The sequence below is a fragment of the Vidua chalybeata genome, chromosome 4, assembly GCF_026979565.1.
Source record: "Vidua chalybeata isolate OUT-0048 chromosome 4, bVidCha1 merged haplotype, whole genome shotgun sequence".
Taxonomy (NCBI): domain Eukaryota; kingdom Metazoa; phylum Chordata; class Aves; order Passeriformes; family Viduidae; genus Vidua; species Vidua chalybeata.
This window is the reverse complement of record NC_071533.1, coordinates 5,528,857-5,547,044: the sequence shown is the minus strand read 5'-3', so window position 1 is coordinate 5,547,044 and position 18,188 is coordinate 5,528,857. Positions and strand designations below refer to the sequence as shown.

At 41.1% G+C, this 18,188-nt stretch overlaps 1 protein-coding gene across 10 annotated transcripts in view; it reads right to left on the bottom strand.

Moving 5' to 3' along the window:
- Positions 1–18,188, bottom strand: part of ARHGAP24 (Rho GTPase activating protein 24) — a 183,510-nt gene that overhangs the window by 29,929 nt on the left and 135,393 nt on the right. For 7 of the 10 annotated variants that reach the window (XM_053941794.1, XM_053941792.1, XM_053941793.1 and 4 more), the window contains one exon: positions 249–371. In XM_053941794.1, the coding sequence (XP_053797769.1) occupies positions 249–371 (123 nt within the window). Of the gene's footprint in view, positions 1–248; positions 372–454; positions 477–15,109; positions 15,181–18,188 lie in introns of those variants that run through there. The other 3 variants (XM_053941797.1, XM_053941800.1, XM_053941802.1) reach the window with 3 other exon arrangements.

Here is an 18,188-nt window from a genome sequence, read left to right as displayed (position 1 = left end):
CCAAGCTTCTCTGAAAACTTCCCCTCAGACTATCATGTGCTCTCCTCATCAAGGCAAGTGGTTCCAGACAGTTCAAAGTCTTTTAATTGAGCCCTCTGCATGGAAACGTGTTTACTCCACTTTTCTGGAAAGATCTAAACCATTCTCCTCTTTACTTCAAACCTCTGGCTGTGACTCAGAGATAACAGAAGAACTCCCGTGAGTCTTTTGTGCATCTGTGAGCACTGCATGTTCCCTCAGTGACTCACCTCCTCCGAACGGTGCCCATATAACCCTGCGGATGGATTTCACCCAATCCTCCATGTCATTCTGCGTGCTCGCCATGAGTAGGTAGGTCTCATGATTAGCTGTCATCCGCTCTCGGTCTCCTCCTGCAAGACAAGATAATTGCACTTAGGAACCCTTTTGCCTCCGTGCCCAGCCAAGCTCCTGCCAGTCTGGCTGCTGGAAGCACCAGCAGCGGCTCCATGGCAAGCACACGTGGATACTGTGCAGTGCAGTGCTTGCTGACAGACATGGCATGAAAAGAAGGTCCTGTAAGTACATTCCCCATGAGACACTGAGAAGCTGTCATGCTTCCAAAAGGAAATGAGAGGATAAATGTCATCAGTAAACAAAAACAGCCCCATGCTGTTCCAAGAACCACAGGGGCCTGCACTAATCTGTAACTTGATACACGCACTGGAAATTTTGCAGCAGTTACTGTACCAGGATGGAGAGAATAAATGCAGAGACTGATAAGGGTACTTTGAACAAGTGGGGATGACTCCATTCTTATTTTCAGGAACACACTGTGCCACATTCAGGGCAGTAACACTTGATACATCCAAGTGCTGCTGTGACTCCCTAAGGAGAAGGCAGACGACAGGGTACAACCCGCTGCCTTGGACGGGTCTGATGAGGATTAGATTAAAAAGGAACACACTGCCTTTTTATCCTTTCTTTAAAGAATGGGCCCACACTAAGAAGGTCAAAACCACAACTTGGCTTGCTGCAACTCCATGCTTTCAGACTTGTAGTACTGTTTCATCTCTATTCTAAAAGGTACCATGTTAGTGCAAGGGCACTGGGGATTCAAAGCACCTTTCCAGCACTGCAGAATGCCAAACCCTTCCAGAAAAAGAGTGGCATTTTGATGCCCTTTCACTGAGCCAAGGGCATACACAAGTACTTCACACACAAATGCAGTGTACCTAGAAATCCTGTCAGTCCTGTATTCACATCTTTCCAGCTTCTTACATTCCCATTTTTTATCCTAGTGATATCTAAAGTAAATATCTCTGCTCATTACAGCAGGAATACTGCTTCTGGAAGAGTGCCATGTTTAGTGCTGGCATTCAAACAGCTAGGATTTTAAACAGAAATTTCTTAAGGACTAGAAAATCCTGGTCCAAGTATTCTGTATTAATCTACTCCTGTAGACCGTGCTTTACAGAACTAGGACACACAATTGTAAAAGGGATTCAACTAAAACTTGATGAATGCATAAGCCAGACATTGGCAGATTCTACTGCAAATTTATTCTTAAGGATTGCATCATTATTCCAAACTTAAATTTTAACTTGGAGGTAAACAGAGATTCTGGTTTTCTACAGCCAAAACTCAGCCATTCATATGCCCTATGCTCCCCAAAAAGGCATCAAAACAAATAATGCAACAAGCTGAACCACAGTACATTTTAGACCACACTACAGTTTAAAAGTCTAAAGAACACTTTATATCTTTTTTTTCTTTATATCTTTTTTTATATCTTTTTTTTCTAAGATATATCAAGGATGAACCTATGTTAAGTGTCAATACTAGAGAAATATTAAGATTATTTTTTTAAAAAAAAATCTTTCCAGTGTCTAGCCCAAGATCAGTACAAAACATGGGTCTTACTTCCATGCTACGTTCCATCCTTTTTACCACAGAGAATGAGGGTAAGAGGACATGGAAGCATCAGAATCCCAGACCTTAACATTCCATATCAACCCTGCCCTGCAGAAAACACACAGTCAGGCCCTGGCAACTTGCTCCCCATTTTTACCTTTTACATATCCATTTTGACCAGAAAAAGGACAGATTTCTCATTCAAGGACAAAAAGGTGACATGATACTATCTTCAGTTTACTTCAACAGGCCTATTTTACATATCATCTAGAGTTCTCACCCTAAAAAGACCAAAAAATAAGGACAGAAGCATAAAACCTCAATATATTCTTACAGCTATTAAATATAGTAGTAATAAATACAGCATAGAGAAAAATAATGCACCAGAACTGAGTCTTTTCTGTGGCTTATAAAACCTGAAGAAATTATTTATCTGATCATATTACACTGTAGCTCCTTTTCATTTCAGTGGACTAGGATCCTGCAAGGAGCCACACAAAAAAAAAAATCCCAAAGAACATGCATGAACATAATACATATCAGATCCAGCAATAAAAAAAAAGTGGTGATGTGGTTTTTTTCACTAGACAACAAAAAATATGACATGTGATGGTCCTCTCAGGTACTGCCAGATTGATCCATATTCTTTTAATAGCCTGCATATTTAAATTCAACAGATTATGTAATACTTGCTTAGCAGATGATGTAGTATTTACTAAGCTATCACGTTATGACAAATTGGAGGGTGTTCTCCAGATAGAGTGGATTGATCCCAGAAGTTTAGCTAGCTTATTTACAGTGTGAATTCCAGAGCAGTACTTTAGCTCAGGTAAACACCCAGTGAGCCAACACACAATCAGCTTGATTTTGCAGAGAAGGAAAGCATAATGTTTGGTTACATTACCTTGTTATGAGAAAGTGAAGCTTTTCTAACAGAAAGAGCTTCATCATTTTATAGCAATTTTGGCTCTACTTTGTAATTTGTATCCCTTTCTTTCACACACAATATTGGATCTTGCTGGGTTCTCCTACTGGTGTGTTAATGTAGATATTATTCATTAACTAAAGCCTCATTAAAAGATTTTTTTGGGACACAATAGCACTTGGATTTGTGTTTTACTGCTGATATTAATTTTTAGTGAGACTATACTTAAAATGCAATTTACAAGATGAGACAAGAAGAAATGACCACTATTTGGAAAAGAAGTCATGTCACGTAAGAAATATCAGAAAAACAAAAGTAGAATTAGGACCTTTCTGAATCTTCAGTAGGTCTGCAGGACACTTGTGAAAGACATTGTTTGGAATATCCACTTCCACTCTTTTTTCCTTTTAGTACTTTTGTTATGATTACAATGAAGCATGAGGAGATCACAATCTCCAAAAATCAGACATCTATTCACACCCCAGATACCAGCATTAAAGAACATCAACTTGAAAATGGTGCTCAGCATGAAGTCACACAGCAGCTGTGAATCCATACTCTATTCCAGGTGCAAACCATAACCTCTTTCACCTATGTTGTTTTCTAGCTTCAGATCATGCCTTCTCAAGTTTCCACGCCTGCATTCGCAGTCCAAGAAATGCCTGGGGCCTGTGTGATGTGGCTTGGATGTGAACAGCCAACTCAAGGGGCTGGAATATGAGCTTCACTTTTTTTCCCCATCTTTTTCCCTTTGTTACTTTGCAGGTGTCACAGGAGCTGGAAGGAGCAGAACCCAGACCAGCAGACCAAAGAAGCTGACTCTGGCATGCTTGAAATGAAAAGCTGCTGTTTGCACCACTGATGTGTGTATCCCGTACATTCCAGCCTCTGGAAACAGCTGGAAGTAATTGGATCTACACTGTTTGGTGTCTCAGAATGACAATGTACCATCACATAATGTTACTCCTGTGGCCCTAACCAGACCCTAATCCGCTTTATTTCCTTGGCAGCAGCAGAAATGAACTCTTATTCATTAAAGGGATCTATCCATAACACCCATACAGGTGCCCAGTGCTCTGCCCTGCCTGCTCAGGGGCTCACAGACCCACAAACTGATGCTGCTGGTACCCTCAGTACCAGCAAGAGATTTTAAGACCTATTGCCAGCATCCAGAAAAAAAAAATATATATATATCAAAAACAAAACAAAAAACCCACTACAATTAAAATAGAATGAGGCCAGTTCCTGCAGAGATCCACTCTGCAGGGGAAAAGAGAGGTTCCAGGTGCGGTGGTGATGCAGCATCACAGATCACACTTGGAGAGGCACTGGGAGCAGGGACTGCATTTAAGGGGGGACTGTTCCCTGAAGTACCAGGCTTAACAGCTCTGCAGCTCCTTATCACACATCCATTAAAGGAGAAGGCATAGACATTCTGGCATCCAGTCCTGAAAGGTGTTATTACTTTGTAGACACTTCCTGTCTAAGCCAACATCTTTCCTTTACCTGGATGTACCCAGGCTGAACTCTGCATGAAGTACTGCCTTTATCCTTTCAAAAGGATCTTGGATTTCCTGTGAACAGTGGTTCCAGCATTTCCTGAGAATGGAATGCGAAAGGATTAAATTCATACCAACTGTTTAAGAGAGAATTTTCTCCCAGGAGGAACATCAAAAAACTAGGATTAATCCGATTTTTTCTGAGCTGAGAATGTCATGGCCAACCTCACAAGAACATTCTCATTCTACACAAAAAAAGTAAAATAAAACTGGGGACCAATTTCAAAGTGAAACAGTTTTCTACTCCCTTGTGTGTTTCTCTTAGCCACAGTTTCTGAATCCCATACTCTCTTCAGCTTGGGAACTGAATGAATATGAAAGGCAGACTGGCCTTACAAGAGAACTCACTGAGTTTCCTCTAGAAACATCCTCCTGCTTGGATGCTTTATATTTCTCTTGTCAGGAAAATGCTAAATAGTAAAATTTTAGCCTTCTGATGTTTCAGGTGAATACACTAAATGCACCTCCATATGGTATTCAAACAGAAACTTCTGGCTACTCACCACCTCCCAGCATACTCTTCTCTGTTCAGGTGGATAATAAGACTGTGACTTATTATTCCTGTTCAGGACTCCAGTCAGTATTTCTTCACAAGCAAAACACCAATAATCATGATAAGATTCACAGCTCTTCCACTACACTTTGTGTTCCTAAATTTTCCCCTCTGCTGCAACTGAACTGTACACTAACTGACATACTTAAATTATGTCTCTAGAAAAACCCACCTGGATTTCCTTCATTAACTTTCATTTTAAAGCATTTGTATTCAGACATTTTAATCCAAAGCAGAAATCATCTCAGCAAATTGTGGAGACAGAATATCAGAGAACAAGATGAACAACCTTATTCTCCTTTTCTCCTAATGAAACTCCTTGTTTAAGAAAAAAAAAACCAGAAAATTTTGGTTACCCAGCCATTACAGTAAAACAGTATTAAGCACTGCTGCTTTAAGCACAGGTCTGACCTGACACACTGATGTGCTACAGTTCAAATCCACACGTTTGTCTTCCATATACCAAAGTTGGAAACTATGGGATCCATCCATCCTCAAGTGAGACAAGGAAGCCCATCGTAGCTGTTAAACTTTAATGAAATGTAAGAACTATTCTGCTGGCCACTCCTTCTGTTCATGAACTCTGTGCACCTTGAGTGTGATGAAAATCACACATGGCTTCTTTCAAGGATGATTTGGGTTCCTGCATTGAGTTGACAATTTGTCCTTCAAACTGCCATCAAACTGGTAGATGAGTTTAAACACTAAAATGTTTTATGTTCATCCCAGCTGGGACAGTGGAAAAACCTAACTGCAAAAAGCTTGGTTGAAGCATAGGCTGAGCAAGAAAAACGAAGAAGCTAAGCTGCAGAATGCAGTTGTATTTTAATGAGATTTTAATGTCTTCTTGGGTCCAGGATTCATTGAGAACTCTTCTTCATAGCAAGTGACAATCTGTCTTGAAGGCTGAGCAACTGCTGCATCTCAAAAGACCAATTTGAAAACCAAAAGAGACAAAGCTACTTGTTCTCCTGGTCTTTGGAAGTTTTTCTGTGTTTTTCTTTATTTAGAATTCTAAAAAGCTTCTTTATTCTGCATATGCCTAGTAATTGGTCCTGTCCTTCCTGACTCTGTAAAACTTGATCAAGAATTTACAGCCTTCCCTCTTAGTTCATCTGAGAATGAAGAAAGGAGTACATAACTAAGTTCAAGTCGCTGCCCTCTTTTTTTTTTTTTTTTTTTTACTACAAGAAAGAAAGTCCAGACAACCAAGTTCTTAACGACCATGCAAAAACTCATGTCATCAGAATAATACTACACAGTTGCATTACCTCTAAAGCCTTGATGACAGGTAATAGATTGGGTTGAGGGAGATCTACAGACTACAATTCCAATTACAATTTCCCAGGACTGCCCTGTTCTACCTGCTGTAATTGTTTGGCTCAAGGTTGTTTAGTCATCTAAAGGACAAAGACATGGCTGGAGAAACACTTGGCCTTTAACTGACTGATGCCACCACCCCTGAGAAATCTGAGCTTTGAAATACAGAGCTGTCAAAATCACCATTTTTTACTAGCAAACCACATCAGGTGCCCTATTAAATTTCTCTCTTCACAAAGAATTAAAACATTTTCCTAGAAAGGGAATCAAGTAACTGTGAACAAGTCAGTAATGAGGATACTGCTTTTTAAATACTTCAGTACAAATATAATTTTCTCTTGCTCATATCCAGCCAATCTTTTGCATTAATAATCTGCAACAGCAGTGTTCTAAACTATGGGTGTATTTTTTGAAGGGGGCATATCAGCTTTTCAACATAAAAGCTGAAGCCTAATTTAAGTGCTAAGTGGCAAAAGATTGCTAACACAAGTACATTCCCTGGTGGGCATTGTGCTCTAGCACAATTTCCCCACTTGCAGAATGCCTGGAAGACAGCAGGGCGTTTTCAACAGAATGAGCTGTTTTCATGAAGCACTGAACCAGCTGCTGTCAGATATCTGAAATCAGGCTCAGGAAATGAATTCTTCGTGTGTAACACAATGAACAACTCTGTACAGGTAGCTCTCTCCCGTGCTGCAGGGTTACAACGGCAGCACCATCAGTCTGTAAGAGTAAGTTCAGTGTTTTGCACAAGAAAAGCATAAAAGCAGAGCCATATTTAAGCATTTTGCGTTTGCATAGCTGTAATTATTGCTTAAATACCTGAGCAAAGAACTGTGATGTTTGCTCATCAGCAGTTATAATTGTGTGAGAAAGAGATCATTAACGAGGAAAAGAGACAGAATTCAAACCATCCCTAGAACAAGGTAAGAGCTCCAATCTTTTTAGAGCACTTTAATCTTTTCAGGCATGTCTCATCCTTCCCCGTTTTTGCTGCCCTTCCTTTATTCCTAATCTGAATTTCTGCTATGCTTCAAACAGATTTCACAATCCTCCACCTCATCCTCAGCCACAGATCCCAAGTGGTACTTATTTTATAGTCTGCTCATCTTACCCTTCCCTGTCTCTAAGATGTTGGTGCCAACACAGTTCACTTTTGTATCTTGCCCTTTCCCAGTGCCATTCTCACTTGAAAAAAATCTCATCTCTCTTCTTGCTCAGGGCACACCACACAGAACAGTTTGTTTACAGGTTTTAATAGAAGTCCATCAATCTGTGTGGACCCCATAACAGCTCTGCACTTTACCAGCCCCTCAGTACACATTGCCTCTTGCAATGGAATTTCATGTGGGCTTTTTCTTTTGATAGAAAGGTGGGGAAAGCATAAATAAACAAAAGCCAAGAGACTGGCCATAAGAAATTCACTCCTCTATATCCTTCATTACTGCTAGGACTTGAGACATATATTGACTCAGTCAGAGAAAAAAAAAAAAAAACAAAAAACATTGCATGCCACATTTGTCTATATAAATGCACAGTGCTGTTACAGTGCCCTATTTCCAAAACTTCAACCACAAAGAGCTTTCCTCTGAAATTCTGAGTTAAAGAAAGCAAAAATAAAGTAGAGTTTTGCCTAATTAAAAACCTACTGTGGCTTTTTTAGTTAAAACTGGTACACACAAAAGATATCAAATTGTCAGTGCTTGTTTCCTGGAGACAGAGACAGGAGAGATTTATTTTCTAAACAATAGCTTTGTTCCTATCAGACAGCAGAACTTGTTTGGGACCTCCTAGAATAAACAGCAGAGAAAGAAGAACATGAGTTTTTCAATGACCTGCGAAGGGAGGAGTTTGAGGGTCACATAATGTCAAACATCACTGGTAGTGCAGGAACTTGTGGACGACTTCACTGTTACCTGTTGTAACTAATTTATTCTAAGAGAAAAGCATAAATTCAGATTACCACAGCAACTTATTTTCTCTGCCCCACATGACACATCTTTAAAATAAATTGCTGTCATTTGAGAGTAAGAACCTTCTTTGAAGTATCTCAAGTTGGACACCAAAATGACCATTATGTTATATGAAATCTGGCCGATCTCCAAGCTGATTTTAGGGGAAGTCTCTGCAACCTATACCTCTAAGGAAAGAGGGGGGGAAGCCCCATGCATTTGCTGGTGTAGTCATAGTCAAACACGTAATAAATGCTTTAAAAGAATTTGACTGTTAGAACTCTGTTTTGGGAAAAAATAAGATCCTGGAGCTTTTGCTGCTGGGGAAATGACTGCCCTGCTCTACCGAATTCTTTCTTTGCTCTTCAGCCTCTCATCATGAATTGCACTGAAGTGCAAACACTCAAGCTGAAATGGATTTTTCTGAAAGGTCAAGTCCACAGCACATATTTGTATGGCATTTGATCTAGCAGGAAATTAAAACTTCTGATGATTTTAAGAAAGGAAGGATCGATACCTGAATGGAAGTCCTCAAGTGTAAATTCACCCAGGGATTGGCAAGACCTACCTATATACACACTGGCACGTGAACTTCAGGCTGCAAAGCCAGCATGTCAGGATGTCAGAGCAAGGTTGTCCTCAGAGACTAACAAGAACAACATTCAAAGCACATGCTCACTTCAGCTCTCAGCATTTACTCATTAAGCTCTCCAGCTCTCAGCATCCATTCATTAAGCTCTCCGTTCCTCATGAATATGGAACGCCCTGAGCCTTTAGCCGGTAAAAATTGAGATGCTCTTTCATCAGTCTAAACATGCTCTTGGTACACAAGGTAGGGAATTAACTCAGTACAAAACAGCTGAATTCATGTGGTATTTCTTCAGAGAGTTCAGCCAAAAGAACTTCCATCAGGAGACAGCCATCCAGTATCCGAGGACAGTGAATTGTGGCTAAGCTGTAACTTGAGACACTCTAAAATTCTGTTTCATACAGTGGCCTACTCACAAGTAGAGTGATCTATTTGTGAGTAGGCCACTGTATGAAAACACAGAAAACATTGCATGCCTTCTAATTTTACAGACAATTATTCTGTAAACAGACAGAAAAGATAATGTCTTTCCAAAAGCTTCCAAGAAAAACAGTTTCCTTTCTCCATCAGGAACTGACCATACTCCTCCCTGCTTCTGGACATGGTGCTTTCCAGTCTGCACTGAGTTAGACCCAAACATAGAAACACTTAATTTCCCCAGAGAGCAGCCAGTCCTTTTAGCTCATTCAAATTTGATCACAGATAAAAATAATGCTCTTTGTGGCACAGATACAAAAGCAAAAGGATGCAAATATCCTAAATGGGCAAGTATGTATATTATGCATACATGTCATTTTATTGAAGCATCACTTATTTAATAATGCAAATTCATGTTTTAGCAGTTCAGTAAATAAATCAAGAATAAGTTATTCAATAAAGCATGTGGGCTAATTGACATATGCCAAAACAATTACCTAATAGAGTCTTAGGTCTCAGCATAAGACAACCTTGCTTATCTGAAGTAGCAGGAGATTTTAGTCATCAGTTCAGGACATTTGTTCCACAGCTCATCTAAAATCAGCCATCTCCAGAAACACTGTGCCTCTTAGCACTGTTTTGGGATATCAATTCAATATCGACTCAAACAAAAGTGTGCCGCTAAACGAATTATCAGCTCAACTCTCCAGTCCTTTAGACATTTCAGTGTCTGAAATGTCAGATTCAAGCACAGCTTTCATGTGGAAAGAGCCATCAAACACCAGTTATCTGCAAAGCACAAACAGAGCACAGTGTTCTGTACATCACCATACCTTGCAATAGAGCAGGATGAACAGAAACCTTATTTCGGCTTTGTTCTGCTGTATTTATGGCACACATGTGTCCATAATATGGTCTGCATTTCCCCTCTCAATAATGAGCACAGAATAATCCCAGAGTGAATTTGCTACTAATCTGGGTAGGTCTATACCTTTGCCTTGACAGCGGGAGCTCATATACCACGGAATGTTCTTTTCACACAAAAATCACTTGGGTCTCTCATTTCTGGCAGAGTGCACTAAAAGAAGGTGCTTGCAAGGAGAAACCCAGTGTATTTCAAAGTATTCTTTTTAAAAGGACATTATACAGTGAGTACCTACGAACCATTTACTTGTTAAGAAATACCAGTAAATCTATGAAGTAATCTGCAATTAAGCAGAAAAAAGTTATCCAAGATGCTTGATTTTTCTGGTAGGAAAGAAACAAGGACTTCTTATAGTAAAGTCATGATTGCATGACAAACCTGAGAGGTTACCAGCAGCCATTTCTGATTTTGGTACACAATTATTGGCAAATTTCTGTGCATCAGCGAAGGGATTCCAAGTCTGATAATGGGAAGGCAACAAAAAATCCATCACTGACAACGTGGACGACAACAATCCATTAATCAACAAAGCCACCCACTCAGCAGACATTAGCTAATACTGAAGAGACAGCATCTATCCTCCAGGTAATCACTGCCCTCTCATGAAACACAGAGCCTTAACCCAGAGGAAGTTAATAAGCTTAGGATAAGGACCTAACAATGACATATAAATACCTACTTCTGATAAAAGAGGAGACAGGAATTTAACTATGATCAGCTCTGCTTTGAAAAGTTTACTGCTCATAACCACCATGTCTGCTGTAAACTGAGGCCACTCTACAGAAGCTGCTACAACTTTCTGATGTCCTCACAGAACAACAGAAGAGCATGCTAATATTAGCTAAGAGTTATACAAAGAGATTTCACTCTTTGTATAGAAGTTTAACAAGATTCTCTAGCTATGTTAGAATCTACAAAACTGTTGAATGCCAAGTTATGGCAGATTCTTTAAAATTCTGCCTTATGGTTAGACTAAGTTTAAACATTCAAAAGAAAGGTAATTCATTCACTGACAGGTTACCATTCATTGAGGATGTTATTTCTACATGGAAGGTATTTTTTTGTTAAGTGTGCTGAGCATGGACATAGCAAGCAACTGTCCCTAAACCACACAGCATATATGGCAGAAGATATTTTAAAAGAACAGGAACAAAAAAACCAAAACAAAAAAAAAGTATGTTAAGATATAAGTCAATAAGAGAGAAATATTTGCCAGTAAGATTACCAAATGCATCACCAAGATTCATCACCTATTCAAAATATAGAGAGAACTGTAGGATCTCATATCATGTTGTACATGAAAGTTGCCAAATCCTGAGTGGTTTTTTGGAAAGGTGACTCTGGTATCTTAGAAAGACTCTCAGTATCAGTGGCACAGCTAGAACTGGCGATTAGCACAAAATCTGGGTGAGAACCAGCTCTTGTAAGGTTTCCAACATTAAGTCCTCTGACAGGGACACAGACTCTGATACTTATCTAAGCTGAACTGCTGAGTCCCTCTGGAGTGTACGCAGGCACTCAGCATGGAGAGAGAGGGAGACTGCCCTAAAAACAGGATGGTTTTAGGTGGCACAGCCCCACTAGAGGCACAGTTGCACTCCCAAGAGCTGAGCAGAAATCCTAGGTAAGCCTGACACAGCACTTTATTTCTTCAAGTATTTTATGTTGCTGCCAGGCAAAGAGAAGTCCCCCACATTACTGCAAGTTGCTGGGAGTCGCTTTTCCCATGTGCCACCACCTCAAATTTTGTGGTCAATCTATCAGACACAAAGCAATTAGGCCCCCATCCAAAACCACTTCCCCCTTGAAGTTGCCTCTCCAGAAATGAAGGAATGGCTGCTGTTAGTTAGTGTGCTGCTGTTTTATGCAATCACACAGAGCTGAATTCCAGTTCTAATTCCACCTTGCCCAAAAGGCAACAACAGGCATACAGCAGCCTTAGAACAGCCTTAGTCTATAGGAATGGCTGTGGATTGGGGGGCCCCATGTTTCTCCACAGACATGGAGTGCAACCAGTCTCATCAAAAATTTCTCTGAAGGGCTGCTCAGCCAGTGCTGGGGGATACAGAAGTGCTTTCCTAGGTACCAGCATCTGCTTAAGTTTTCAAAATGAAAAATGAAGGAGAGCAAAGGAAAATACTTGAAAGACGATGCTTAGATGAGACCCAACCATGTGTTGGTGCCTGCACAGCAAATTTCAATTCCTTTCAAAGAATTCCTCTTCAAAATACCTCTGTGATCCTTTGCAAACGTACTTCCCCTGTCACTTTCCAAACTGTCAAGAACGTAAATTGGATACAAAGTCACTTTGAATGTTCAAGGATTTAAGCAAATTCCCTGGAACTCTGTTCTCTGTGTTGCCTCCTGTGATTATTCTACTGTAAAAACACTTATTGATCACAAACTGAACAGGAATACACTTTCCATCACACATGCTACATTCTGAAGTTGAAAGCACAGAATTCACAGAACCTTTCATTCCATAATAGAATCTTACAAAAAGAAAAACTCAAGTTGATTATGGCTAGTTAAACAGGGAAAGAGACTAAAACTTACTACAACTTAATTTCTGCAGATTGACAGATGGTCACATCTAGTTAATCTCATCATGTTCCTTACATATTAAATACAACATCAGCTGATGCCTAGCACTGCAAAATATTCTGTGAGTACACAGCACTGAAAGGTCCTTATCCTTGGCAGCCCAGTAGCTAGGGATTTTTTTGAGCAGAAAAGGGTTGTTTGAAATTAATGGCATGAAAACTGAACTGAATGACCAAAGGACACTCTGCTAAAAAAGACAAAAAAGCCACATTTCTCCACCCGGAGCTGCTACAGTACCCACAGACGGAGAAAGAAGTGACATGACTAAGAGAAGAAGTGACTCAAATGAGGTTAAAAATCCCCACCTGGGAAGCAGGGTCCATAATACAAGAACCAGGTTGTAATGAGAGTTGTGCTGGCTGTGGCCAGGCTGCTAAGTCACACCTGAGTGAGCCAAGCAAAACCTCACCTGGGTACACCCATGTGGCACTTCAGGGACAACACTTAAGGAAAAGTCATTCCTGTATTCAGGCTACTCAGGCTCCGAGAAATGCAGCACTCACCGGTTGTAGGATGGAGCTCTTGCCTGAGTCTGCTGTGGCAGGGGAGAGCATTTTCTGCTGTGATTTCTCTCTTTACAGCATCTGACTAGACTCACTTCTCATGCAGAGTCACTCCCAGTGAATTAGGTTTTAGCCCTTGGATAGAGACTGAGTGGGGAAATGGCCCTTTCGACATTCAGATTCATCTGTTCTCTAACTGATATGCACAGAGTAAATAAACTTCATTTACATAAAAGAACATGATGATTTCTCTTCTAATGAAGGATTAACTATCAATGCCATGAAAGGCATCTGGCAGCAGTAATCCATGAGCCTTCCTTCTTAGGGGCCTGGACTACTTACAGAAATAACTTCTGTTCCAGCTGGGAGGACACTGACAGATCAACAAATGGATTAACACAGTCCCAAAGGCTCACAGATTCAGTCCTGTGCCCCAGTGGCCAGGTTGTCCTTTTCCCCCATAATCAGCTGCTGTAGTAGTTATGCTGGGTAGGCCTGAATTGCCATGTGAATATTCCAATAATCAGCCACAGGACAAAAGAGCAAAACCTGTTTTCCACAGTCACAGAGCTCTTTGCTACTTACTCAGGAATCTCGGGGAAGTTGTGCCATTTTTCTGACCTTCAGATACTTTAAATGGGGACAATGCTTCTGCCTTACTCTGCTTATTATTCTGGCATAAACCACTGTTTAAGTGCTGATAAAATAATTATAAAGGAGACAACATCCCTTGGAAGAGAAAATGAAAGTGGCAGCACGATCTGAGGGGACAGTGTAAGTTAATTCAAAACGATAGTGGAAATATAATGATACAATTAGAGTGGTAAACAAATCTAGAGGTAATGAATCAATTTATTAAACTAAATGTCACTATGCATTCCTACCATGCAGGCACAATTCTCAGAAGAATGCCTCAAATAAATCTCAAGAACTCAAACATACCAAGATTGCAATTCAAGAAACTAATGGCAGAGTCCACCATTTAGGACTGCTAATAAGATTTCTGCAGTTTAATAGCTTTTCTCCCTAAAATAGATTTTGCTTAGCCATGTAACTAAGCTCACAGATCTCTGCTCTTGACCTTCTAGGGCAACTTCCATGACTGTACTAAAATATACATCACACTCCTAGGTCTGGGAGACAGATTTGTTGCCACAGAGGCTGGGTCACTGAAAGGTTAATTCTTTTAGTAACTGCTTCTCAGCAGGACCCTGGTATAACATCCAACAGCTCTGCTCCAGTATGCAGTAATGAAATGAAGGTGTTTATCTGCACAGGAATGGATCTCTGTTTGGGGGGTGAAATCCTGACACATTCATCCAGACATCAAAACTGGAGGCTTCCAAAGCAAAGATTGCCATAAATAAGAGAAAGTCTCCTACCACATGATGCTCCTGAAGCCCAAGTGCTCAGGAAAAAATTAAACTCTTAGCTAACATGGGGAATGGTATTTCCATGATTAGAAGAGAGGCCTTCTTACTATACAAGGTAGAGCCAGCATTTTTTTGCCTTTTTTTTTTTTTTTTTTTAATGTGATTAATTCTCCGGGCCTCATAGATCTGAAGAAGTAACTCATAAAACACGAGGTTATTACTTGTGGAGAGAGGCCACAAAAGACTGTGTTTGTGCTAAGATAGGATCTCAGGAGTGACCTCTGAGAATGGGATAATGGGGATGCAAGTTTCAGCTCCAAGGAGGCTTTACTGGACAAGGACACACATCTGGAAATGCTAAGGGAGGGGTGGGTGACAGCAGGACTTAGACACTTTGTTTAGGCTCCAGATATCTAAAGCACCTGGGATTCTCCAACCACTCCAGAATGAATCAACCCTCCAGATACATACATGTGAACAGCCAGCCAACAATAAAAACTGGCTTTGCTCTGTTTACCTCAGTTATCCTATAAACCCGACCATTTGCAATATTCCTTTCCTTTAACTTTGCTAGTGTATTACTTTTCCCAGGCTGAAAGCACATTAAAATCTAACAACCAACTGCAGCACACATGGAATAGCTTCATTCAACCTCCTATGACATGACAAAACCCCACATCTCACAGAAGGACCAAGAGATGCACACAGCCCACTCATATTCCATCAGGAGAGTGAGGAGAGAGGTACCATCCTGAAACTGGAGAGGAGTATCTCCTTCTAGCAATCCCCTCCTGACAGCAGCACAAAAAGCTTCCCTTACAGCTCCATAAAACACACCAGCTCAGGAAGAGATCTGCTCATCAGGGAACTGGGCCAGTTATAAATATACATATAAAATTTCTATAAAAATAATGTGCCACCTCACTGTAAAAGGTACAACGCTACCACCTACACACCAGCATACTGCCACTGCACATCCCAATGTGCTATGGTCACATTAGCCTCAGCAATTCAGCAAATTCTGTATACATACAAGCCTGAATGAAATATTCCACCTTGCTGTCTGCTGGTGTGGGGCAGCTGCAACACAGGCATGTCTGACCAACACGTCCATTTATTTGCTTTTGCTAAGCTTTAAAATAAGGCTTCAAGCCTATGGAAGCAGCTGCACGCTGCCTCGGTAAAACCTCTGAACAAGAGTTTGTTTACAAAGCAAACTGAATTTCTCTGGGACCCTAGCAAACAAAACTGAACCTCCCAGACAGCATGTCTGTTCTCAAGAGATGGCAACAGAACCACTTGAGTTCCCGTTAGTATTTAAGCATACAACTGGGAAAAACCCAGAGCTGGGCACCAAACCTGCTGTGTCAGAGGCTGGTGACTGTTAGATTTCCCTCAGACACTGCTGCAGGAAGAGCCAGCCCCACACCTCCAGGAGATGGTAATTCCCAGCTGACTTTCGTGCATGTGGCCTCTCTCTAAAGGCACTGAAAAAGAAATCACAGCATGACATTGCTGCAGAGCACTTCAGAGCCATGCTAGAGCAGGCTGTGCTCACCCAGCTCAGTTAAGGTGTAGTGGTGTGCACAAGAGAGCCCTTTTACTGCTACCCACCCTACTGCAGAGGACACAGACGTGTCACCTGTGCTAGCTCAGCCCTGGAACAGACTGCCTGTTGTCACTTGCCAGGGTCAGCAGCAGAACTTGGCTCTGTCCAGCAGATGGGCTGCTCCCAGCACTTCCCACCACCATCACAGCATGGCTTACCACAACTCCAGAACACCACAGGAAGCTCTGCATACCTTGCCAACAGCTCACCTTGGCCCTTGCTCATGTCCAATGTGGATGTGTAGCTCTCACAAAGACCCTTGGCTGTTTAACACACAGGGACAGGGGAACACTGCTCAAAATGCACTACTACTGTGTGCTGCCTACAGCTTCGGTCAGAAGCAACCTTCCAGGCAGCTCCACAGCTTTTTGCTCTGATATCCACAGAATTCACCTGTAGTGCCTTGCAAAACACATGCTTCTTTGCAGTTGGCCTCTCCATTCCTCCCCTCCCTCCAAGGGACAAAGGAGGCTTATCATCAAAAGAAGACAGACACGGATATCAGCAGCCTACCAAATCTGCTTGAAGCCGTGCAAACAACAGCTCTGACCTTGGAGGCAGTCAAAACAAAATCACATCTTATCTCATTGCCAGCATGAGTACCTGATTAGTTGGAAGGACACTTAACATGGCGAGACAGAAGTACCTTCACTGCACACAGGAGAATCTTGCCTACACACAGAAAAAACAATCCAAGAGTAAATTCACAAGAGTAACTTTGCAAGAGTTAATTCATAAAAGGTGGTGGCTGCATCCTCAAATCAGCTGCCTGCATGCCATCTTGATACTAGGGTCACTTGCCTTTCCAGCCTTAGAATTCAGTGTCTGATTCCAGTGCTGGGCTACCAACATGCAATTCCATTAGAGAAGAGTTATGCTTTTAGACTACACTTGGGATAAACTGCTAATCCTACCCCAGTATCGAGGGCTAGAAAGAAACTGGCAGGTTGGTGTCACCTGCATCACGAACTATAGTGGTCGAATATTCTCTGCAGTGAGAGGGTGAGGTGAAGCACTTCAGCTGAGTGGAATGTGGAATTTCATTCTGGAATTATGGTATACATCTGGGAACTGAAATGTAGCTGTCATCTAAAAATGTCTTCGCTGGGTATTTTGTTGGTGTGCGTGCATTTGGGTTTTTTTTTTTTAAAGGAATGAAATGCTATCCAAAGAAGTTATCCCAGTGCATACAGTATCTGGTGAAAGCCAAAAATCCTTACTGTAGAAAGGAGCAAGTTGAGGGAGACTGAGGGATTTGCATGAGCCAACCAGTTTAAAAAGCAAATCCTCTCTGAGGACAAACCACACTGAAATTGTTCCCAGGTTGCATTCAGGAAAGGGAGGAAGAACGCTCAGGTTCTGAAAGAAAATCCTGCATTTTCTCACCTGGGCAAGTGTAGAGACACTTTATTTAAAAAAGAAGCAAACATGTTTTCTATACCCAAACCCTCTGTCTTTAGTCCCTGAAATGTTAATTTAAATACAAAGGAGTTCCTGATCCTACCCATGGACTCCATAAAGCAAAAATTGTTCACGGAGTTGTTTCTGGAAGAGATACTGGAAAAATAGACAAGTGTCACAGCCAGGTTTTGGGAACCAGTAATTTACTTTGTCATTTGTGGATGCCAGGACCCAGAAGCTTCATTGCATTAGAAATTTATGAAAGACTCACCGAACCATAGAAAATTAGCTTCATAAAATTTCAGATGACAGTGTGATGAATAAGTCTATTGCCATCCTGTCCACCTGGTGATGACACTTGGGTACATTTACCCAAGACATGCATTGTCCTTTCCATACCCTGCATGTACACACTGCAATAGGCAGTACAGTTTTCCCCATGGCACTACCAGAAGCTCAGTGCATTGGGAAAAAAAAGGCTGCTATAGCGATGTGCAATACAGCCTTTACTACACACAATTTCAATACTTTTTCTATCACGTGATCTGCAAATGATCCAAGATAATCAGATATTTAATGAATATTT